Below are 26,017 nucleotides of genomic sequence, written 5' to 3' on the forward strand. Positions count from 1 at the left end.
ATTTTAGGTAGAACTTTCCCCTTCTGTGTCCGCAGCAGACTCTGAGTCAATGTGTATTAATGAAGGGGGGGATTTACTCCACTTCCTAGGGTAAGAAGAAAAAGAAGAAGGTCAAGGCTGTGACTCTTGAAAGGAACAATTAAACTATTCATTATTTCCTCATTTTAGATAGGAATTCTAAGTGTTCCCAATTATTTACGTTTTTAGGAACAACTCCTGCTCCTCTGACTTGCGTTAGTTTTTCTTGTTTCCATAAATATTTTTCAGGCAAAGAGGCCACTTTCTCAAAGATCCACGTTTCTAGAAACCGATGGGGAGACATGTACTCTACATTTCCCGTGCTTTCTCCCGCCACAGTACTTTGTCCTCCTCAAATTTACCTCCTCATCAAGGTCTGATGATGATTTGAATTTGGAGAAAAAGCTGCTTGGAAGAAAATACATACCAACACTTAGTGATTCATGCCATCCTCTATGACCCTCACACATATAGTTCTGGTCTTATTCGGACTAATTGGCTACCTGGATCCATATTCCTGAGCAAAATCACCACAGACCTGGGACCTTGAAAATGATTGCTTGCGTGCTGGGCTTCCAATTCTCTGTGACAGTTTAAAATGGCCCTGCAATGTCTCTGGGAGACCTATGTATGTGGCTTGGCATGGGGTATAGGCAGGATTTTCAGTGTTGCTTACTGCATTTTTCAGCATGTGCAGTGTGGACAAAAGGGGCCACATGCTAACCTGACAAGCTCAGGGGAGGCCTGCATGGCAGTCTTGCAGACTCAGAGACCTAAAGTAACCACAAAAGATGGTCTGAAAATTAAATATTTAACTGCAAACAGGTTATAGTGGGTTGTCATGTCCTAGGCCAGTATTTTCCCTGTCAAAGAACAACTTAGATCTTTACTGAGCCCATTTGTCTTTTTGCCTCTAAGATAACATATTTGTGAAATGTCTGGGTAATTTGTAAATTCCTCTTTTTTTTTGGACCCTTCAGGGTGCAACAAATAGCACCAGGACATTTGCTCATTGTTATGTTATCAAGTTAATCGTCACTGTTAATGCTGTTGAACTATCCTGTATCCATCTATGTAAAAGCAGCACATGTCCATCATGTCACTTTTTATCCTATCCCAGAGGTTTTCCTGCTTTGCTTTATCCCACCTCCTTAATCTATCACCAATGGATTTCATGTAATCCACCTACATCCCTTTCCTTTGATTACAATGCATAAATACAGATGTACCCTGCCATTCTTTGGAGCATTACCTCAATTCCTAGAGGTTCAGCTTCCCAGCATGTCAACAGTTTGGCTCAAATAAACTCACAAAAATTCTTTACAGTGTTTTTTTTACGTTAACAGCAGCAAAAATTCAGCACTCTTTGGGGTCACCAACCTGTACCCAATCCTGACCCAGCCTTTCTCTTTGGCCTGAGCACGCCTACCAACTCCACCACTGTAATGACACAATGGAACACATTGCTCCTATAAAGTGACATCCTTCAGATGCTTGGTGGTTTTCAGATATGCGTACCCTTGATGACCTGTGTAGTTTCACAAATGTCCTTGAAGTGAACACAAAGGTTTAAATCTCTTGACTTCCATGATTTGTGGGGTTTTCTGACTCAAGTGAATAATGAACATTTTCGGAGGTCACCTCTGGCACTTACAGAAAGAAGAAGTGCCTCTCCTTATAAAATTTTACTTTAAAAATCTCCAGACCCATATTTATCTTGAGCTTCCTCTTTTTTGTAACTTTCTCAGAAAAATCTATTTTGGAAGAAAACAACATCATGATTATTCATACAATGACCGCTCTTTCTAAAGCTTTATTCCTTCTCTTTTAAGTGAGATGGTAAGTTTTTTGAGGACAGAAACTCTGCCTAGTCCTTTGACTCTTCCATAGTCCTAACTTAGGACCATGCATGCAGCTGGCAATGCATTTTCTTGGCTGTTTCATATAACATTCAGCAGATAATTCCCAATAGAAACACTTAGAAGTAGCAAAGAAAATGAAAATGCCCACCAGACACCTACACAGCAGCTCTGTTTTAGGTCAAGAACAAGAGTAGGATGCCTGTTCATACTTTTACTCTTTATCATTGTCAATGAGGTCCTAATCAATGTAATAGAAATAATGAAGTACTGGGAAGAAAGAGACAAAACGTATTTGCACATCAGATGATGCACCACCTAAAAAGCACAAGATCATAGGTTAAAATTTTATTGTCAGTAATATGACAATTTAGTAAGATGGCTAAATCAAGACATGCAAATCTCAATACCTTTCCTACATACCACAAATAACTAATAAAAAATGAAATAGGGGAGAACCCAAGATGGCGGCATCGGTAAACACCAGAAATTGCTGCCTCAAACAACAACTTCAAAAATACAATGAAAAGACAAAACAGACATCATCCAGGACTACAGGAAGACTGGCTGAGTGGAAATTCTGCAACTACAAAGAAAGAGAAAAGCACACTGAGACTCAGAGGAGCTGCGGAAGTAAAGTGCAGAGGTCTGAGGCTTGAGCGCAGGGAAAGGGGCTGGTACCTGAGGACGCGGCTTTCTTTTTGAATGGGGAGGGATTCTCAAGCTCCCGACTACTCTGAACTCCACTTCTGGGAAGTCTCTGGGGACCCAGACTCATACAGGGAGAAATGGGACTGTCTGACAGTGGGCAGAACTCAGAAGTTGAGGGCGGCATTCCCTCAGAGGTGCTTGCAGCCATTACTGGGACACTGAGATGCGGGGCCCCTTAGGGCAGGGGTGAGGATCAGCCATAGCTGCTTGCTCCACCCTGTTGATTTCCTGAGACCCTGCTCCACCCATGCTGCTGTAGAGGATTTGCATATGAATGCCCTGGCCCTTTGCAATCTGAATATTACCTAACAAATTACAGCTGGGCAAGACAGACCCAGAACTTCCAAGAGAAGGCTCAAGGCGCCACAGGAGCTTGCATTGCTTCATGGCTGGGCCTCATCTGGGCACCTCCAAACCCCAAAATAAGGGGAATGTGCAGATCTCTTCATAGCTCCTGCTGGGTTGCCTCAGGCAGAGGCTAAATTAGCACCTCCTTAGATCCAAGAGCCAGTGTACCCAGTGGTCAGAGTGGGACCATCCAGATTACAACTCCTCAGATCCATAAGGGACACACTCAGGGGGCAGACTCAGTGAGCACCAAAGCCCCACTGAAGCAAGTCTTTCCCCAGCAGAGTGTCTTCAGCACAGAAGTCTTCCCACTGCAGACACAGCTGATTCTCACAGCCAATTGGCCTGGAGGACAATTCCTCCCAGCGATACCTACAACAATCAAGACTTAACTACAGCAAGACTGTGCACAAAGCCCACCAGGGCGTGCACCAAGAGTGTCCACCTCTGGTAATTGGGGACACTGAGCCACTGGGCCCTATAGGACATCTAGCACAGAAAGCCACTCTATCAACACTGGGAAGCAGCCAAAAAGCAGAGACAAAGAAACAGGATACAAATGACAGAAATGGAGGAAAGCAAAGTATTGGATATAGAGTTCAAAACCACACTTTTAAGGTTTTTCAAGAACTTTCTAGAAACCACCGACACATTTAGTAAGACCCTCAAAAAGACGGATGAGACTGCCAATAAATGTAGTGAGTTCCTTAAGAAATCTAGTGAGACCATCGAGGGTATGAAAAAGGACCAACTAGAAATTAAGCATACACTGACTGTAATAAAGGATATTATGCAGAGTTCCAACAGCAGACTACAGGATCGCAAGTATCAAGCCAATGATTTGAAATACAAAGAAGCAAAAAACACCCAACCAGAAAAGCAAAAAGGAAAAAGAATCCAAAATTACGAAGATAGTGTAAGGAGCCTCCGTGACAGCTTCAAGCATAACAACATCCAAATTATAGGGGTGCCAGCAGAAGAGAGAGAGCAAGGTATTGAAATGCTATTAGAAGAAATGATGACAGAAAACTTCCCCTACCTGGTGAAAGAAATAGACTTCCAAGCCTAGGAAGCACAGAAAACCTCAAACAAAAGGAATCCAAAGGGGAACACACCAATACACATAATAATTAAAATGCCAAGAGAAAATCTTAAAAGCAGCAAGAGAAAAAAAGTCAGTTACCTAGAAGGGATTACCCATACGACTGTCAGCATATTTCTCAACAGAAACTATGCAGGCCAGAAGAGAGTGGCAAGAAATATTCAAAGTAATGAATACCAAGAACGTACAAACAAGATTACTTTACCCAGCAAAGCTATCATTCAAAATTGAAGATCAGATAAAGAGCTTCACAGATAAGGAAAAGCTAAAGGAGTTCATCACCACCAAACTAGTATTATATGAAATGCTGAAAGGTATCCTTTTAAGAAGAGGAAGAAAAAAAATGGTAAAGATACAAATTATGAACAACAAATACACATCTATCAACAAGTGAATCTAAAAATCAAGGGAATAAATAATCTGATGAACAGGGTAAACTGGTGATTTATAATAGAATGAGGGGTATAGAAAGGGATTGGACTAACTATCCTGGGGGGGGGGGGGGGGGCAAGGGAGGGTATGTGGGAAGAAACTGGACAAAAATCGTGCACCTATGGATGAGGTCAGTGGGGGGAGGAGGTGATGGCAGAGGATGGGGTGGGAACCGGGTGGAGGGGAGCTATGGGGGGAGAAAAGACAACTGTAATAATCTGAACAATAAAGATTTAATTATTTTAAAAATTAAAAAAAAAACCCAAAAACGAAAGTCCTGTTGCAATATCAATAAAATGTATAAAGAAATAAACTTAAGAGACACAGCTGATTCTCATAGCCACTTGGCCTGGAGGTCAAACCCTCCCTGGTATTAGCTACAACAATCAAGGTTTAACTATAAGACTGCGAACAAAGACCACTAGGAGGTGCACCAAGGAAGCATAACAAAATGCGGAGACAAAGAAACAGGACAAAATTGTCAAAGGAAGATATAGAGTTCAGAACCACACTTTTAAGGTCTCTCAAGAACTGTTTAGAAGCCGCCGATAAACTTAATGGGATCTACAAGAAAACTAATGAGACCCTCGATGTTATATTGGGGAACCAACTAGAAATTAAGCATACACGGACTGAAATAACGAATATTATACAGACTCCCGACAGCAGACCAGAGGAGCGCAAGAATCAAGTCAATGATTTGAAATGCGAGGAAGCAAAAACCACCCAAACGGAAAAGCAAAATGAAAAAAGAATCCAAAAATGCGAGGATAGTGTAAGGAGCCTCTGGGACAGCTTCAAGCGTACCAACATCAGAATTATAGGGGTGCCAGAAGATGAGAGAGAGCAAGATATTGAAAACCTATTTGAAGAAATAACGACAGAAAACTTCCCCCACCTGGTGAAAGAAATGGACTTACAGGTCCAAGAAGCGCGGAGAACCCCAAACAAAAGGAATCCAAAGAGGACCACACCAAGACACATCATAATTAAAATGCCAAGAGCAAAAGACAAAGAGAGAATCTTAAAAACAGCAAGAGAAAGAAACTCAGTTACCTACAAGGGAATACCCATACGACTGTCAGCTGATTTCTCAACAGAAACTTTGCAGGCCAGAAGGAAGTGGCAAGAAATATTCAAAGTGATGAATAGCAAGAACCTACAATGAAGATTACTTTATCCAGCAAAGCTATCATTCAGAATTGAAGGTCAGATAAAGAGCTTCACAGATAAGGAAAAGCTAAAGGAGTTCATCACCACCAAACCAAGATTATATGAAATGCTGAAAGGTATCCTTTAAGAAGAGGAAGAGGAAGAAAAAGGTAAAGATACAAATTATGGACAACAAATATGCATCTATCAACAAGTGAATCTAAGAATCAAGTGAATAAATAATTTGATGAACAGAATGAACTGGTGATTATAATAGAATCAGGGACATAGAAAGGGAATGGACTGACTATTCTTGGGGGGGGAAGGGGTGTGGGAGATGCGGGAAGAGACTGGACAAAAATCGTGCACCTATGGATGAGGACAGTGGGTGGGGAGTGAGGGAGGAGGGTGGGGCGGGAACTGGGAGGAGGGGAGTTATGGGGGGGGGGAAAGAGGAACAAATGTAATAATCTGAACAATAAAGATTTAATAAAAAAAAAGAAATAAACTTAACAAAAAAATGTATAAGACCCATTAAAACTCTTCTGAAAGACTTTAGAAAGAATACACAAAGTGAAGTACGATGTTCCTACAAGGTAGTAAAGATGCCAGTTCTCCTTAAATTAATCTACAAATGCAATGTAATCCTATTCAAATTCCACGATGATTTTTAAACATAAACCAACCAACTGACATTTGGTAGAGAAAATATGCAATGAAATGTATGAAAAAGATCAAAAAGGAGGAGTTTAACTTCCAAAAAGGAGTTTAAGAAGGAACTGGAATTATATAGTGACACAGGCCCTAGTCAGTTTTGCTCAGAGGATAAAGCGTTGGCCTGGAAACTAGAGATTCCTGGGTTCCAATCTGGTCAAGGGCACATACCCGGGTTGCAGGCTCCATCCCTAGCAGGGGATGTGCAAGAGGCAGCAAATCCATGATTCTCTCATCATTGATGTTTCTATCTTTCTCTCCAGCTCCCCTCCTCTCTGAAATCAATCAAAATATCTGTATAGTGATACTGCTACTGGTACAAAAAAAGCTAACTGGGTCAACAGAATAGAGTCCACAAAAAGATAGATTTCAGGTCCGTAAAGAAAGAATGAGATCTTCAATAAAACATTTTAAGACAATTGGATCTTCATATAGGGGGGAAACAGTCAACCACAAGAAAAGCAAATAAAACCAATGATAGTTTTTTTTTAATTTGAGAAAAAAACCTGAAATATTATAAAAAGGACTCGAAGAAAATAGACAACTTTCATACTGTGAGGTGACAAAGGCCTCGCTAATAAAATCCACACCCCATAAACCATGAGAAGATCAACAGATATGGTGACAGATGTCTACACATAGCCTACTCTTCACAGCCCTTGCCCTCTTCCACCCTGGATTGTCTTCTTCCTTTTGATTTATGGAACTCTTTTTACATTAAATAAGTTAATCCTGCCCTGACCAGTTTGGCTCAGTGGATAGAGCATTGGCCTGCGGACTGAAGGGTCCCAGGCTCGATTCTAGTCAAGAGCATGTACCTTGGTTGCAGGCACATCCTCACTGGGGAGGTGTGCAGGAGGGAGCTGATCAATATGTCTCTCTCATTGATGTTTCTAACTCTCTATCCCTCTCCCTTCCTCTCTGTAAAAAATAAATACAATATATTTAAAAATAAATAAATAGATAAAAATAACTTAAACCTTAGTGGATTGCACTGACTTTCAATGTTTCAAATATTCCCCAATGTTCTTTTTTGTTGTTAATCCTCACCTAAGGATATTTTTTCCATTGTTTTTCAGAGAGAGTGGGAGGGAGGGGACAGGAGGGAAAAAAGAGAGAGAGAAATAGGAATGCGATAGAGGCACCTCTACTGGTTGCTTCCTGCATGGAAGGTGCCCTGCAACCCAGGTACCCGCCCCTGACCTGGAATCAAACCTGTGACCCTTTGGCACTCAGACTGATGCTCTCACTATTGAGCAACAGCGGCCATGGCCCCAGTGTTGTTGTCTTTAAGGAGACAGAGCAGTGGAGGAAGAAGCAAAGGCTTAGCAGCCAGGCAAAACAGGGACCTGCTTTTGACTTTGCCACTGGGAACTTAAGTCAATCTCCATCTATGGGAGAAGGTGGTACTGTCTTCCTCACAGGAATGTGGGGATTGAATCACTCAATATGTGTATGGAAAAATCTTCATCCTGTGCTTGACATCAACCAGTGCTAAGTTTGCTAATGGTGTCACAGAAAAGCTGGTCACATCTATCAAAGTCTCTGCCTGTGGTATCAGACTAAAAAGCTATTTCCTGCAACCAGATCATAACTATATTGCTTCTGTGTTCTTCTAGTACTTATACAGGTTCTATTTTTTTTACACTTACGTAAATATGTTTGTTTAAGATGAGAATATAGATCTGCTATTATTTTCCTTCTCAAATAATTAGGGGGCTTTTCTATTCCCATTTTTCATTTTCCTCCACTGATTAGAATATTAAAATGTGACATTTCAAAAGTCTTAGGAACACATAGGTCTGAAGCCACTTGGTCTATACACATCTCTGCTCTGCTCCATGATGTGTTCACCTAGGTATTTCTCTCTTGGGGAGACACATTTTAAAAAAATGTTTACCATATTTTTAAGTTCTCAAGGGAGGCGAATGCTGTACTATTACCTCAAAAAAAAAAAAATAGTGACACAGCTCACAACAAGACTAGGAACAGCATGGCTGGAAGACTCTGGGAAAGCTTCATGAAGAAAGTTGAACCTGAGCTGGCTTTTGAGATATTCACAGGACTTCCCCAGGGAGAGCACAATAAGATAATTTTAGATGGGCGATGGCATTTAAAAACGTGGGAATGGGCCTGGTGTGGCTAGGTTATGGTGAGGGATGGCTTTGGCTAGAATGGAGGGCTGCCATGACTCTTGAAATATATTATGTTGGCTTTATGGGGTAGAGTCAAGATCGTCAGCTTATTAAATCATTCTTTTAATATCAGCAATCTGCCTGTAGGGAAAGCACACCATCATGTAATTGAACAAAAGGGACACAGACAAGCTCTAGGAACAGGTGACTCTAACATGACAGGCTTTAGAGAAGCCCGATGCAGGATTTAGGTTGCAGTGTTTTAACTGAATCTACTAACACCATGCCTTACACACTGGAGAAGAAAGTTGCTAAGTATACCTTACGAATTGACAAGATCCCACTTGTCATTATGCCATGTCCCATCTGCTAGGGTGACATAGCTCCATGAGGTTGGAGATTCCATATCTCTCTTCATTTTAGCCAACAAATAAAGAAGTCAGGAAGAGAGTAATTGATTAGTACATCAACTCAACATCGTTCACTTTGAGTTGAAGAAATATTGCTATCATATCAATTCTGGCATATTAAACTTAAGTTTCAAAATAGTCTAGTGGCTGGTTTTGCTCAGTGGATAGAGCATTGATCCGTGGACTGAAGGGTCCCAGGTTTGATTCCAGTACAGGGCACATGCCTGGGTTGCGGGCTTGCTCCCAATAAGGGGCTTGCAGGAGGCAGCCCATCTTTGATGTTTCTATCTCTCTCTCCGTCTCCCTTCCTCTCTGAAATCAATAAAAATATATATTTTTAAAATGGTCTAATGGCTTGTTATCTTGATTTCATTTTCACAGATTTCTGGGAGTGGGCTTCCTTTAAACATCCCTGCAATATAATTTTTAATAAAAAAAGAATAAAGCATATCTCAGTGCTCATGACTAAAGAAGAGTATCAAGTAGGAGTAGACAGGAAAGTGGCTTTGATTTTCAGGTTGTGGGTTCTGAACCTCCTCAAAGATGGACTATATATTGGAAATCTGAATTAACTGTTGTCTTACCACAATGAGACAGAAAACTTCAAAATAAAACATTGTTACTGCAATCACAGGTGCTGCAATGATGACTTCGTTCTTATATCTTGTCACATCTTGCCTGAGCTAGAAGAAGGAGGAGGAGGAGGAGGAGGAGTGAGAGGAAGAGGGGGAGGGTGAGAGAGAGGGAAATGGGAGTAGGAGAAGGAGAGGCAGAGGGGGAGGAGAAGAAAAAGAACAACAATAACAACAACAAGAACAACATTAAAAAAACCCCCACAAAGTTATGGAAAGCATAAAATCTAATTAATCTTTAGCCTATTCTAATGAATTGCTAACTATTCTTAACTACTATCCTAAAACCCAACCTTTCCACATGGTTCTTAAGCAACATACCACATCTTATAGGCTCTTAAAGAACATACCACATCTAATGTGTTATGTAATCTGCTCATTAGCATTTTCTTGTACAATTTGTTCATCTTGGAATTTAGGGCCTCTTCTCATCTACCCTAGGAACAGTGGCACTAATCTCTAAATGAGCAAAGTGGCAGATCACTGTCTAAGCCAAAGTCACATGATCAAGACACCATTGAGAGGAGGTGCCCCTGGTCTTCCTACCTGGGTACTTTCATGGCATGTCCAAAACTAGTGATAGCGAACCTTTGGAGCTCGGCGTGTCAGCATTTTGAAAAACCCTAACTGAACTCTGGTGCCGTGTTACATATATTAATGTTTTGATATTTGCAACCATAGTAAAACAAAGATTTATAGTTTTGATGTTTATTTTACATATTTAAATGTCATTTAACAAAGAAAAATCAACCAAAAAATCAGTTCGCGTGTCACCTCTGACACGTGTGTCATGTTCCCCATCACTGTGACCTAAACTGACTAAAAGTCCAGGTCAGGTGTCTCAGAACCTGTCCTCACCTCACTGGACGCCTTCTCTTCCTGCTTCTGGGGGGCTTGCATCCTCTCATCTTTCCATTGTTCGGCATCCCACTCTGCGTTGGATATCTTTACTTCCTGCTGCTCGGTGAGCAGTCTCATCAGAAGGCCTATTCCAGAAAATAGAGTTTCCTCGGTCAATTTTTGAAACTTGAATGGTTAAGTTTTGGTTTAACAGAAGGATTCCTTCTGTTCTTTTTCAAATGATTCAAGGGCATATCTGCATTGTGTACATTTGAAAGACGGAGTTTAATGAATGGTCATAAAGTGGATTCTATATCTTCTAGATTTCCTTCCAAGAAATAAGACAATTGGTAATTTAGTGCACTATTAACATCACTTTTATCATTAAAGTCTATCTGCCCACTCATAAGGGATGAGGAAGTGTCGCTCTTTTTGTTTGAGGATGCCCTCTCTGGCTCAATGGTCAGCTCAGTGCTGATGTTCTGCCGGCCTTGTAATACTTTGATGATAGGTCCTTCTAATGGGAGTTCTTCATCTGTCCAAAAAGAAGAAATCACATTTGATATTGAAAGACTCATGGGACAGATATTTGTCAGTCCAGAGCCTACATCCCCGTCCAATATATAGGGAATCGGCAAATATTTGAGTGCCATTTGGAGAGCAGAATTATAAACCCCAACTTACATCTATGATTGTTGACAAAACCAAAGGAGAAACTGTATCTTTTTTTAAAGTGGTTATTTACTTAGAACATTCCATAACATGACATATGGTGACTATATTTAGGATTATTCCATTGGTCCCCAAGGGCCAACTGCCCGTTACTGGACAAAAGCCAGGGCTGGAAGACCCACTCAGTTAGACGCTCTGCAGATCTACTGTGACTCCTCACATTCACGCACCCCATCCTGTCCTGCTTCAGATGCAGAGGGGGCCTGAGCCTTCCTCTCTCCACTCTTCAGGATGCTTGTGTTCTTGCTACCATCACAGATGACCACGATTAACACCCACTGCTAACACGTCCTCATCTGGACATACCCTTCTCCACTAACCCACCGATTCCTTACTTGGGCGCTGCCTCCACATATGCCAGCCCCATAACAGACGGCTGGCTCTAAGCAGAAAAAACAATATGTCTACCCTTGCTCTGTGCTTAAGATTTAGGCAGGCCCTCGGGATGTACGTTAAGAGACTTGCCAGGTTGTGTGCCACTGTGGAATGTTCACTAAATCTATAGAATAATACTTGGGGTTCTAAATACTGAAGGGACAAAATAACTTTTGTCAGATGCCTACTTTGCTATCATTTTATGTCATTTCTTATATTTTCAGCTGTACTTGGGGAACCATCCCAAGATTCTGACTGTGTGAAGGCCAAGTGTGCCACTGTGCAGCTGGTACACAAGAATTTTCAGAAGAATTAAAAGTATTGCTGGTGGTGATAAGGGTGAGAGAAGGAGGTAACATCCTGGGAAAGAGCATGGGCTTGCGGAGAGCCCAAAACTGGGAGCTGGAGTACTGGGCACGGGGTGACAGCTCTTAGCCCTTTTTGATCTTGTTTTTACTCACCTTTAACGGAGATTAAAATGCCTAATCTGCCCACTGTTGGGGCAGAAGGGAGTAATATCATTGGTCAAAACATTGTTTGAAAAATAAGCAACACTGACTTCATATAAGTAGCATAGATCACTGATGGAAACTTGTATTTAAGCTCTCTGGGCGTAAAACCACACTTTGGAAGTTATCAAGTAGCTGCCAATAAACCTAATGTGGAGAAAAATACTTAAAAGCACACGCCTGTTTGGTGGATAGAAAACCTTGTGCTTCAGAGCAAGTTCAGAGTTGGACAGTCTAAGAAAGAGCACCCCTCCCCCCCCATGCCTGAGAAGGGTTGAGTAGACATATTGTTTTTTCTGTTTAGAGCTAAGGCAAATTGCCCCAAAGCAGGCTGACAGCGAGGCCTCCCACCCCATGCTAAGCATATCCCTGATGCCTCCCTGCCCTGGGATCTGCGGAGCCATAAGGCCAGATAGCTGGGGTGGGTCTCTGGCCAGAGCCCAGCCAGAGCAAAGGCCTTGGTCCCAGGTGCCAGAGGAAAACTGGTTCCAGCAGCCAAGGGAAGGGAAGGCAATTGCACAAATCTCTTCTTGCAACAGGCCTCTAGTCTATATAATAAAGAGATAATATTCTAATTTGTCCATTAGCCTGTCCCAGTCACAACTAGTCTGTGGGCAGGGGCAGGGGCGGGGACTTCTGCCCCCAGCACTAACATCAAGTTGCCTGGGTGTGTCCCCATTCAGCACTGGTATGATGCTGGGGGGGAGGGGGGAGTGGGGAGGCTGGGCTTGACGGGGGACCTCAGGCCACGTCCCCCACTGCGACTCTGGACCAGGAGACCTCAGATCGAGCCCCTCGCCCCAGCACTGCGCCGGGGGACCTCAGGCTGTGCCCCCAGCCCACAGGGCTTGAAGGGGAACTTCAGGCCATGCTCCCCACCCCGGCTCCAGACTAGAAGACTTCAGACTGGGCCCCTGCCCTAGTGTCAGGACAGGAGACCTCAGAGTGCGCCCCCTACCCCAGCACTGGGCCAGGGGACCTCAGGCCATGCCCCCCACCTGGCGAGGTAAGATGAGAACCTCAGGCTGTGCCCCCAGCCTGGTGGGGCTTGACAGGGAACTCAGGCCGCATCTCCCGCCCCAGCACCAGGCTGGGAGGCCTCAGGCTGTGCCCCCACCTGGAGGGGCTTCTCAGGGGTGTGGCCAGCTGGGTCTAGGTCTCAGCCAGTGGGGATGTGGCCGGCTGGGTCTGGGTCTCTTGTATTTTCGAATTGCATGAGGGGGGTGGGCAGGGACTTGACTCTAGGTCCCGCGGCATGCCACAGACTCGGACAGGAGGGAAATTTTATATACACTTTACTAATTTCTTTCATCTCTGACACTTCTATTATAGAGAAAGGGCAAATAGCAATATTAAAATATTTCTTCTCATTAATTCTCTTTTAATGTGCAAGAATTTCATTCACTGGGCCACTAGTGTTATAACTGGTGAGCTAAGGGGACAGAGCACCAGAATAACCTATACCCCTGGGGGAGGAGGTGTCTTCCAGTTCTCAGGGACTGAGTGTATTGGGGAAACAAGGAAGAGAAGACTTCTTCACCTGATGGACCACACTGCTTCTTGAGGAAGTATTGGCTTCCCCAGGGATTCCAGCTTCAGCCCATCTTTTCTTGCCTATGGCCCTTCTTATTTGTATATAAATACTTGACGATTTACACTATAATTCCTTACCTTAAGGCCAGAGGTAGCTATGAATTGATACATTCAAATGCATGCTTTATTAACTGTACTAATAAAAGCCTAGGTCAGGGGTGGGCAGCCTTTTTGTGAGTTCATGCCAAAACCGACAAAATCTCTGACTCAAAATTCTTCTGCATGCCAACCCTAATTTTTTGAGAACATGTTATGCCTACTTGATATCTCTTAAGGTGTATGTATGTGAAGAACCTTGAAGAAATAATAAAATAAATTGAAGCGACTAAAACACAGTATATGATGATGAAAAATACATTGATTTTTTTAAAATTAAATCTTTATTGTTCAGATTATTACATTGGTTCCTTTTTTTTCCCACCATAACTCCCCTCCACCAAGTTCCTACTCCACCCTCCGCCCTCACTCCCCACCCACTGTCCTCATCTATAGGTGCACGATTATTGTCCAATCGCTTCCCGCACCCCCCACACCCCTTTCCCTCAGCCAAGTATAGTCAGACCATTCCCTTTCTATGTCCCTGATTCTATTACAATCACCAGTTCACACTGTTCATCAGATTATTTATTCACTTGATTTTTAGATTCCCTTGTTGATAGATGTGTATTTGTTGTTCATAGTTTGTATCTTTACCTTTTTCTTCTTCTTCCTCTTCTTAAAGGATACCTTTCAGCATTTCATATAATACTGGTTTGGTGGTGATGAACTCCTTTAGCTTTTCCTTATCTGTGAAGCTCTTTACCTGACCTTCAGTTCTGAATGATAGCTTTGCTGGATGAAGTAATCTTCATTGTAGGTTCTTGCTATTCATCACTTTGCATATTTCTTGTCACTCCCTTCTGGCCTGCAAAGTGTCTGTTGAGAAATCAGCTGACATTCATATGGGTGCTCCCTTGTAGGTAACTGATTTTCTTTCTCTTGCTGCTTTTAGGATTCTCTCTTTGTCTTTTGCTCTTGTCATTTTAATTATGATGTGTCTTGGTGTGGTCCTCTTTGGATTCCTTTTGTTTGGGGTTCTCTGCACTTCCTGGACTTGGAAGTCTATTTCTTTCACCAGGTAGGGGAAGTTTTCTGTCATTATTTCTTCAAATAGGTTTTCAATAGATTGCTCTCTCTCATCTTCTGTCACCCATATAATTCGAATGTTGGTACACTTGAAGCTGTCCCAGAGGCTCCTTACACTATCTTTGTATTTTGGGATTCTTTTTTCATTTTGCTTTTCTGGCTGGGTGTTTTTTGCTTCTTTGTATTTCAAATCTTTGACTTGATTCTTGCAAACCTCTGGTCTGCTATTGGGAGTCTGTATGATGTTCTTTATTTCAGTCAGTGTATGCTTAATTTCTACTTGGTTCTTTATCACAACATTGAGGGTCTCACTAGATTTCTTGAAGATCTCACTACATTTGTTGGCGGTCTCACCAGTCTTTTCAAGGGCCTTACTAAATTTATCGGCAGCTTGTAGACAATTCTTCAAAGACCTTAAAAGTGTGGTTTTGAACTTTATATCCAGCAGTTTGCTTTCCTCCATTTCTGTCATTTTTGTTCTCTTTCTTTGTTTTGGCATTTTTTATGCTTCGCTATGTCAATAGAGTGCCTTTCTGTGCTAAGTGTCCCAATTACCTGAGGTAGACACTCTTGGTGCACCCCCTTTGGGCTAAGTGCACAGTCTTGTTGTAATTAAGCCTTGATTGTTGTAGTTATCACTAGGAGGAATTGACCTCCAGGCCAATTGGCTGTGAGAATCAGCTGTGTCTACAGTGTGAGAACTTCTGTGCTGGTGACACCCCTCTGGGGCAAGACTTGCTTCAATGGGGCTTTGGTGCTCACTGAGTCTGCCCCCTGAGTGTGTCTTTTATGGTCCCACGGAGCTGCCAACTGGATGGTCCCACTCTGACCTCTGGGCTTCATGGCTCCTGGATCTCTAGTGAGGTGCTAATCTAGCCTTTGCCTGCAGCTATCCAGCAAAAGCCCCCCAGCAGGGCTTGGGCAGAGTAGGTCCCAGGGGATCAACAGGGCGGGGCTAGCAGTTATGGCTGCTCTTAGTCTTGCTCTCAGAGGCTCTACATCTCAGTGTCCTGGGAATCACTGCAAGCCCCAAGGAGAGAAATCTACCCTAGGGTTCTGACCAATGCCAGACAGTCCCGCTTCTCCCGTATGAGTCTGGGTCCCGAGATCTCGCCCAGAACTGGAGCTCAGAGCCTGAGACTCCCTCCCGATTGAAAACGACAACCACGCCCTCAGCCGCCCACCCAGTACATATGCACTCCGCACCTTAGTATTTTACTTCCGCACTGCGCCTCCTCTGAGTCTCAGAATGCTTTTCTCATTCCTTCTAGTTGTAGAATTTCCACTCAGCCAGCCTTACTGTGGTTCTGGATGATGTCCTTTCTGTCTGTTAGTTGTATTTTTGAAGTGGTTGTTTGAGGCAGCAAACTCCGGTGTTTTTCATATTTATTTTTTAAAAAATATTTTTTTGATTTTTTACAGAGAGGAAGGAAGAGGTAAGAGAGTTAGAAACATCCACGAGAGAGAAACATCGATCAGCCGCCTCCAACTCACCCCCACCTGGAGATTTGCCTGCAACCAAGGTACATGCCCTTGACCGGAATCGAACCCGGGACCTTTCAGTACGCAGGCTGATGCTCTATCCACCGAGCCAAACCAGTCCGGGCTACATTTATTTTTTAATGTATACATGTACACTGATAGTCTGATAGAAAACTTTATGACTCTGTTTGACATTATCAGTGGGACCTTTGCTGGTGCATCACTGATGACAGAGATTTTACATCAGGTTTATATTTCATGACCTTCAGAGATATGCACAAGCTACTACTTTCCTCTGTCAGGCTATTCCTATTACGAGACTTAACAGAATTCATCAGTGAGAACAAAGATTCACAAGCGTATATGGATGAAACCAAAACACTGGTGGGATATAGGAAGGCAGGAAGAGTTAAGGCAGAGGCATAGAAATTGCTCTTCCCCTCTCTCGTCAATCCATGTCTATGGTCTTTAAGATAACTTGTCATGTAAAATTGTTTATTTATCTAAGATGCACCTACACTGAATTTATCTGAAAAATAAAAAAGTCGATATTTAGAAAGAAATTGTAAATGGAAGACAATAAGAGAGGGTTTCACGTGCCAGCAAAAGTTACTGGCGTGCCATGTTTGGCACGTGTGCCAGGGGTTGCCCACCCCTGGCCTAGGTGGTCCTCATGTCCTTGCACACGACATCATCACAGAGTGGCCATCACAAGATGGCCACCACAAGATCGTCTCGTGCACAGCGGAGGGGGTGACCAGTGGCCGCTCCACGTGATGTGGCCTAGGGGACCCATGGCTCCGCATGGCACAGAGGAGGCCAGTATCGGCATCTCTGCCACCTCATGTGAAGGAGGCCGGTCCCAGTGGAGGAGACGGGTCTCGGTAGGGGATGGCAGCTGATGGCAATTGAGCCAGCAGGGGAGGGCAGCTTGGGTCGAATGGGCTGGCAGGGGAGGGCAGCTGTGGGGAATCGGGCAGGCATGGGAGGGCAGCTGGGGGCGATCAGGCCAGAAGGGCAGTAGTTAGGCATCAATTGGGCTGGCAGGGGAGCGGTTAGGGGGCGATCACGCTGGCAAGCAGAAGCAGTTAGAGGCAATTAGGCAGACAAGCAGGCGAGTGGTTATGAGCCACTGGTCCCAGATGGAGAGAGGGATGTCCGACATCCCCCGAGGTGTCCCAGATTGGAGAGGGTGCATGCCGGACTGAGGGACACCCCACCCCCTCCCTGCCATGCACAAATTTCTTGCACTGGGATGCTTTACTAATAAGCCTTAATCAATAATCCTTAAGGTAGGGTTTATTGATGCCATTTTAGGGAGAACTTTCCCCATCTGTGTCCGCAGCAGGGGAGGATTTACTCCGCTTCCTAGGGTAAGAAGAAAAAGAAGAAGGTCAAGGCTTTGACTCTTGAAAGGAACAATTAAACTATTCATTATTTCCTCATTTGAGATAGGAATTCTAAGTGTTGCCAATTATTTACGTTTTTAGGAACAATTCCTGCTCCTCTGACTTTAGTTTCTTTTTCCCTTTGCCATAGATGTTTTTTGCTGGGGTCCAACCCCAGCAGGTCCAGGGGTTCCCAAAGGCATAGACGGAGTCGGCGAAGAAGGAATGACACGGAAACAGCATTCAGTTGATCAGCAGCCTAGCCAGGATCTCTAGCCCTGATCTCCAGCCAAGTTCTGGTCTGGATCTCCAGAGAGGTTCTGCTGTTTATTGTCTTGTTACAACGGTATTTATCCCAGTTGATTTTAATCCTGTCAATTTCTATTACAAAGGTTAGGGCGTTTCTTATCTCCATTCCAGGGAGTAAAGATTATGTAGCTTAAGCATGGTTGTTTGTAGTGATTAACTACCCCCCTGGCACTTAGTTAAGGAGTTTCATCCCCTCCCTGACTTCAGGGAAAAATTCCTACCTGGAAAAACAACCTTTCTAGGAGAGGCATCCCCTCCCTGACTTCAGGGAAAAATTCCTACCTGGGGAAACAACCTTTCTCAGAGAGGTGACCTTGCTTAAAACACACAGCACTAAGGGGAGCAAACATATTAAGAACAGTATGCTATATACGCCAGGTCCCTTGAAACATATGCTGTGCAGATGTTTCTTTCCTGCAGTGACTGTGTCAAGCAGCAAGGATGGACCGGCTTCCGGCAGTTTTTTATGCAAAGAGGCCACTTCCTCCAAAATCAAGGTTCCTAGAAAAAGGATGGGGAGACATGAACTCTACATTTCCCGTGCTTTCTCCCGACACAGTACTTTGTCCTCCTCAAATTTACCTCCTCATCCACGTCTGATGATGACTTGAATTTGGAGAAAAAGCTGCTTGGAAGAAAATACATACCAACACTTAGTGATTCATGCCATCCTCCATGACCCTCGCACATATAGTTCTGGTCTTATTCGGACTAATTGAGTACCTGGGTCCATATTCCTGAGCAAAATCTTCGCAGACCTGGGACCTTGAAAATGATTGCTTGCGTGCTGGGCTTCCAATTCTCTGTGACAGTTTAAAATGGCCCTGCAATGTCTCTGGGAGACCTATGTATGTGGCTTGGCATGGGGTATAGGCAGGATTTTCAGTGTTGCTTACTGCATTTTTCAGCATGTGCAGTGTGGACAAAAGGGGCCACATGCTAACCTGACAAGCTCAGGGCAGGCCTGCATGGCAGTCTTGCAGACTCAGAGACTGGTCTGAAAATTAAATATTTAACTGCAAACAGGTTATAGTGGGTTGTCATGTCCTAGGCCAGTATTTTCCCTGACAAAGATCAACTTAGGTCTTTACTGAGCCCATTTGCCTTTTTGCTTCTAGGATAACATATTTGTGAAATATCTGGGTAATTTCTAAATTCCTCTTTTTTCGGGACCCTTCAGGGTGCAACAAATATCACCAGGACATTTGCTCATTGTTATGTTATCAAGTTAATCGTCAAGTGTTAATGATGTTGAACTATCCTGTATCCATCTATGTAAAAGCAGCACATGTCCATGATGTCACTTTTTATCCTATCCCAGAGGTTTTCCTGCTTTGCTTTATCCCACCTCCTTAAACTATCACCAATGGATTTCATGTAATCCACCTACATCCCTTTCCTTTGATTGCAATGTATAAATACAGATGTAACCTGGCATTCTTTGGAGTAACACCTCAATTCCTAGAGGTTCTGCTTCAATGCATGTCAACAGTTTGGCTCAAATAAATTCACAAAAATTCTTTACAGTGGTTTTTTTTACGTTAACAGCAGCAAAAATTCAGCACTCTTTGGGGTCACCAACCTGTACCCAATCTTGTCCCAGCCCCTTTCTTTGGCCTGAGCATGCCTACCAATTCCACCACTGTAATGACGGAAGGGAACACATTGCTCCTATAAAGTGACATCCTTCAGAAGCTTGGGGGTTTTCAGATATGCATACCCTTGATGACCCGTGTAGTTTCACGGATGTCCTTAAAGTGAACACAAAGGTTTAAATCTCCTGACTTTCATGCTATGTGGGGTTTTCTGACTCAAGTGAATAATGAACCATTTTCAGAGGTCATCTCTGGCCGCTTACAGAAAGAGGAAGTTCCTCTCCTCATAAAATTCTACTTTAAGAATCTCCAGACCTATATTTACCTTGAGCTTCCTCTTTTCTGTATCTTCCTCCGAAAAATCTATTTTGGAAGAAAACAACATCGTGATTATTCATACAATGACCACTTTCTTTAAAGCTTTATTCCTTCTGTCTTAAGTGAGATGGTAACTTTTTTGAGGAGAGAAACTCTGCCTAGTCCTTTGACTCTTCCATAGTTCTAACTTAGGACCTTGCATGCAGCTGGCAATGCATTTTCTTGGCTGTTTCAGATAACATTCAGCAGATAATTCCCAATAAAAACACTTAGAAGTAGCAAAGAAAATGAAAGTATCTACCAGAAACCTACACAGCAGCTCTGTTTTAGGCCAAGAACAAGAATCGGATTCCTGTTAGTACTTTTACTCTTTATCATTGTTGAGGAGGTCCTAATCAATGTAATAGGAAAAATGAAGTACTGGGAAGAAGGAGACAAAACGTAATTGCACATGAGATGATGCACAACCTAAAAAGCCCAAGAGCATAGGTTAAAATTTTATTGGCAGTAATATGACAACTCAGTAAGATGGCTAAATCAAGACATGCAAATGTAATAGCTTTCCTACATACCACAAATAACTAATAAAAAAAAATAGGGGAGAACCCAAGATGGCGGCATAGGTAAACACCAGAAATTGCTGCCTCTCACAACAACTTCAAAATTACAATGAAAAGACAAAACAAACATTATCCAGAACCACAGGAAGGCTGGCTGAGTGGAAATTCTACAACTAGAAGGAAAGAGAAAAGCACACTGAGACTCAGAGGAGCTGAGGAAGTAAAGTGCAGAGGTACGGAGGCTCGAGCGTGCGGAAAGGGGCTGGCACCTGAGGAGGCGGCTTTCTTTTTGAATGGGGAGGGAGTCTCAAGCTTGCGACTGCTCTGAACTCCAGGTCCAGGAAGTCTCTGGGGAACCAGGACTCATATGGGGAGAAACGGGACTGTCTGGCAGTGGGCAGAACTCGGAAGTTGAGGGCGGCTTTCCCTCAGAGGTGCTTGGAGCAATTACTGGGTCACTGAGATGCGGGGCCCCTTAGGGCAGGGGTGAGGATCAGCCATATCGGCTTGCTCCGCTCTGTTGATTCCCTGAGACCCGGCTCCACCTATGCTACTGTAGAGGATTTGCATCTGAATGCCCTGGCCCTTTACAATCTGAAAATTACACAACAAATTGTAGCTCGGCCAGACAGACCCAGAACTTCCAAGAGAAGGCCCAAGGCCCCATAGGAGCTTGCATTGCTTCATAGCTGGGCCTCATCTGGGCACCTCCAAACCCCCAAAAAAGAAGGGGAATCTGCAGATCTCTTTGTAGCTCCTGCTGGGTTGCCTCAGGCAGAGGCTAAATTAGCACCTCCTTAGATCCAAGAGCCAGTGTACCCAGTGGTCAGAGTGGGACCATCCAGATTACAACTCCTCAGATCCATAAGGGTCAAATTCAGGGGGCAGACTCAGTGAGCACCAAAGCCCCATTGAAGCAAGTCTTGCCCCAGAAGGGTATCTTCAGCACAGAAGTTCTCCCACTGCAGACACAGCTGATTCTCACAGCCAATTGGCCTGGAGGTCAATTCCTCCCAGCGATACCTAAAACAATCAAGGCTTAACTACAACAAGACTGTGCACAAAGCCCACCAGGGGGTGCACCAAGAGTGTCCACCTCAGGTAATTGGGGAGACTGATCCACTGGGCCCTCTAGGACATCTAGCACAGAAAGTCACTCTATCAACACTGGGAAGCAGCCAAAATGCGGAGACAAAGAAACGGGACACAAACAATGGAAATGGAGGAAAGCAAACTATTGGATACAGAGTTCAAAACCACACTTTTAAGGTTTTTCAAGAACTTTCTAGAAACTGCCGACAAATTTAGTAAGACCCTCAAAAAGACGGATGAGACCACCAATAAATGTAGAGAGATCCTTAAGAAATCTAGTGAGACCATCGAGGGTATGAAAAGGACCAACTAGAAATTAAGCATACACTGACTGTAATAACAGATATTATGCAGAGTTCCAACAGCAGACTAGAGGATCACAGGAATCAAGCCAATGTTTCCAAATACGAAGAAGCAAAAAACACCCAACCAGAAAAGAAAAGCAAAAAAAGAATCCAGAAATATGAAGATAGTGTAAGAAGCCTCTGGGACAGCTTCAATCGTACCAACCTCGGAATTATAGGGGTGCCAGAAGAAGAGAGAGAGCAAGATATTGAAAACCTATTTGAAGAACTGATGACAGAAAACTTCGCTTACCTGGTGAAAGAAATAGACTTCCAAGCCCAGTTAGCGCAGAGAACCCTAAACAAAAGAATCCAAAGGGGACCACACCAAGACACATCATAATTAAAATGCCAAGAGAAAATCTTAAAAGCAGCAAGAGAGAAAAAGTCAGTTACCTAAAAGGGAGTACCCATACGACTGTCAGCTGATTTCTCAACAGAAACTATGCAGGCCAGAAGCGAGTGGCAACAAATATTCAAAGTGATAAATGCCAAGAATCTACAACCAAGATGATTTGATCCAGCAAAGATACCATTCAAAATTGAAGGTCAGATAAAGAACTTCACAGATAAGGAAAAGCTAAAGGAGTTCATTACCATCAAACCAGTATTATATGAAATGCTTAAAGGTATCCTTTAAGAAGAGGAAGAAAAAGAAAAAGGTAAAGCTACAAATTATGAACAAGAAATACACCTCTATCAACAAGTGAATCTAAAAATCAAGTGAATAAATAATCTGATGAACAGAATAAAATGGTGACTATAATAGAATCAGGGATATAGAGAGGGAGTGCAAAAGGGGGGGGGAGAAGGTAGGGGATGTGGGAAGAAAGTGGACAAAAATCGTGCACCTATGGATGAGGTCAGTAGGGGGCGGGGGCCGGTGAGGGCAGAGGGCGGGGTGGGAACCGGGTGGAGGGGAGCTATTGGGGGAGAAAAGAGAAACAACTGTAATAATCAGAAAATAAAGATTTAATTATTTTAGAAATAAAAAAAATCCCATAAAAAATGAAAGACCATTTGCAATATCAATAAAATGTATAAAGAAATAAACTTAACAAAAAATGTGTAAGACCCATTAAAACTCTTCTGAAAGACTTTAGAAAGAATACACAAAGTGAAGAACTGTGTTCCTACAAGGTAGTAAAGATGCCAGTTCTCCTTAAATTAATCTACAAATGCAATGTAATCCTATTCAAATTCCACGATGATTTTTAAACCTAAACCGACCCACTGACATTTGGTAGAGAAAATATGCAATGAAATGTATGAAAAAAGATAAAAAAGGAGTTTAACTTCCAAAAAGGAGTTTAAAAAGGAACTGGAATTATATAGTGACACAGGCCCTAGCCAGTTTTGCTCAGAGGATAGAGTGTTGGCCTGAAAACTGAAGGTTCCTGGGCTCCAATCTGGTTAAGGGCACATACCCGGGTTGCAGGCTCCATCCCTAGCAGGGGATGTGCAAGAGGCAGCTGATCAATGATTCTCTCATCATTGATGTTTCTATCTTTCTCTCCAGCTCCCCTCCTCTCTGAAATCAATCAAAATATATGTGTAGTGATACTGCTACTGGTACAAAAAAAGCTAACTGGGTCAACAGAATAGAGTCCACAAAAAGATAGATTTTTGTTCAGTAAAGAAAGAATGAGATCTTCCATAAAACATTTTAAGACAATTGGATCTTCATATAGGGGAAAAACAGTCAACCACAAGGAAAGCAAATAAAACCAATGATAGTTTTTTTTAATTTGAGAAAAAAGCCCCAAATGTTATAAAAAGGACTAGAAGAAAATATCAGACTACTTTCATACTGTGAGGTGACAAAGACCTCGCTAATAAAATCCACACTCCATAAGCCATGAGAAGATCAACAGGTATGGAGACAGATGTCTACACATAGCCTACTCTTCACAGCCCTTGCCCTCTTCCACCCTGGATTGTCTTCTCCCTATTGATTTATGGAACTCTTTTTACATTAAATAACTTAATTCTTGCCTGACCGGGTTGGCTCACTGGATAGAGCATTCGCCTGCAGACTGAAGGCTCCCAGGTTCGATTCCAGTCAAGGGCATGAACCTTGGTTGCGGGCACATCCTCAGTTGTGAGGTGTGCAGGAGGGTGCTGATCTATATTTCTCTCCCATTGATGTTTCTAACTCTCTATCCCTCTCCCTTCCTCTCTGTAATAAATCAATAAAATATATTTTAAAAAATAAATAAAAAAATAACTTAAACCTTAGTGGATTGCACTGACTTTCACTGTTTCAAATATTCCCCAGTGTTCATTTTTGTTGTTGTTAATCCTCACCTAAGGATATTTTTTCCATTGTTTTTCAGAGAGAGTGAAAGGGAGGGGGCAGGAGGGAAAAAAGAGAGAGAGAAATAGGAATGTGATAGAGGCACATTTACTGGTTGCTTCCTGCATGGCAGGTGCCCTGCAACCCAGGTACTCGCCCCTGACCTGGAATCAAACCTGTGACCCTTTGGCACTCAGAGTGATGCTCTCACTATTGAGCAACAGCGGCCATGGCCCCAGTGTTTTTGTCTTTAAGGAGACAGAGCAGTGGAGGAAGAAGCAAAGGCTTAGCAGTCAGGCAAAACAGGGACCTGCTTTTGACTTTGCCACTGGGAACTTAAGTCAATCTCCATCTATGGGAGAAGGTGGTACTGTCTTCCTCACAGGATTGTGGGGATTGAATATGTGTATGGAAAAATCTACATCCTGTGCTTGGCATCAACCAGTGCTAAGTTTGCTAATGGTGTCACAGAAAAGCTGGTCAAATCTATCAAAGTCTCTGCCTGTGGTATCAGGCTCCAAAAGCTTTTTCCCAACACCAGATTATAAATATATTGCTTCTGTTTTTTCCTAGTACTAATAAAGGTTCTATGTTTTTTACATTTAGGTAAGTATGTTTGTTTAAGATGAGAATATAAACCTGCTATTATTTTCCTTCTCAAATAATTAGGGGGCTTTTCTATTCCCATTTTTCATTTTCTTCCACTGATTAGAATATTAAAATGTGACATTTCAAAAGTCTTAGGAACACATAGGTCTGAAGCCACTTGGTCTATACACATCTCTGCTCTGCTCCATGATGTGTTCACCTAGGTATTTCTCTCTTAGGGAGACACATTTTAAAAAATTGTTTACCACATTTTTAAGTTCTCAGGGGAAGGGACTGCCTTACTATTACCTCAAAAAAAGAATAGTGACACAGCTCACAAAAGGACTAAGAACAGCATGGCTGGAAGACTCCCGGAAAGGTTCATGAAGAAAGATTAACCTCAGCTGGCTTTTGAGATATTGACAGGACTTTCCCAGGGAGAGCAAAATAAGGGAATTTTAGATGAGCAAAGGCATTTAAAAAAGTGGGAATGGGCCAGGTGTGGGCTAGGTTATGGTGAGGGGTGGCTTTGGCTAGAATGGAGGGCTGCCATGACTGTTGAAATATATTATGTTGGATTTATGGGGTAGAGTCAAGATCTTCAGCTTATTAAATCATTCTTTTAATGTCACCAATCTCCCTGTAGGGAAAGCACACCATCATGTAATTGAACAAAAGGGACACAGACAAGCTCTAGGAACAGGTGACTCTAACGTGACAGGCTTTAGAGAAGCCTGATGCAGGATTTAGGTTGTAGTGTTTTAACTGAATCTACTAACACCATGCCTTACACACTGGAGAAGAAAGCTGCTAAGTATACCTTAAGAATTGACAAGATCACACTTTTATCATTATGCCATGTCCCATCTGCTAGGGTGACATAGCTCCATGAGGTTGGAGATTCCATATCTCTCCTCATTTTAGCCAACAAATAAAGAAGTCAGGAAGAGAGTAATTGATTAGTACATCAACTCAACATCGTTCATTTTGAGTTGAAGAAATTTTGCTATCATATCAATTCTGGTATATCAAACTTAAGTTTCAAAATAGTCTCGAGGCTGGTTTGACTCAGTGTATAGCGCATTGTTCTGTAGACTGAAGGGTTCCAGGTTCGATTCCAGTACAGGGCACATGCCTGAGTTGCAGGCTTGCTCCCAATAAGGGGCTTGCAGGAGGCAGCCCATCTTTGATGTTTCTATCTCTCTCTCCGTCTCCCTTCCTCTCTGAAATCAATAAAAATATATATTTTTAAAATGGTCTAATGGCTTGTTATCTTGATTTCATTTTCACAGATTTCTGGGAGTGGGCTTCCTTTAAACATCCCTGCAATATAATTTTTAATAAAAAAAAGAATAAAG

The 26,017-nt window shown here is 42.8% G+C and overlaps 1 protein-coding gene across 1 annotated transcript in view; it reads right to left on the minus strand.

Annotated features, from left to right (window-relative positions):
* Positions 1–17,482: 17,482 nt before the first annotated feature.
* The window catches only part of LOC132211322 (leucine-rich repeat-containing protein 37B-like), a 29,279-nt gene continuing 20,744 nt past the window's right edge, over positions 17,483–26,017 (minus strand). The window contains exons 12-13 of the mRNA XM_059656051.1: positions 19,787–19,824; positions 17,483–17,537 (exon numbers count right to left, since the gene is read on the minus strand). Of these exons, the coding sequence (XP_059512034.1) occupies positions 17,483–17,537; positions 19,787–19,824 (93 nt within the window). The remainder of the gene's footprint in view (positions 17,538–19,786; positions 19,825–26,017) is intronic.

Source organism: Myotis daubentonii, chromosome 10 (genome assembly GCF_963259705.1).
Source record: "Myotis daubentonii chromosome 10, mMyoDau2.1, whole genome shotgun sequence".
Taxonomy (NCBI): Eukaryota; Metazoa; Chordata; class Mammalia; order Chiroptera; family Vespertilionidae; genus Myotis; species Myotis daubentonii.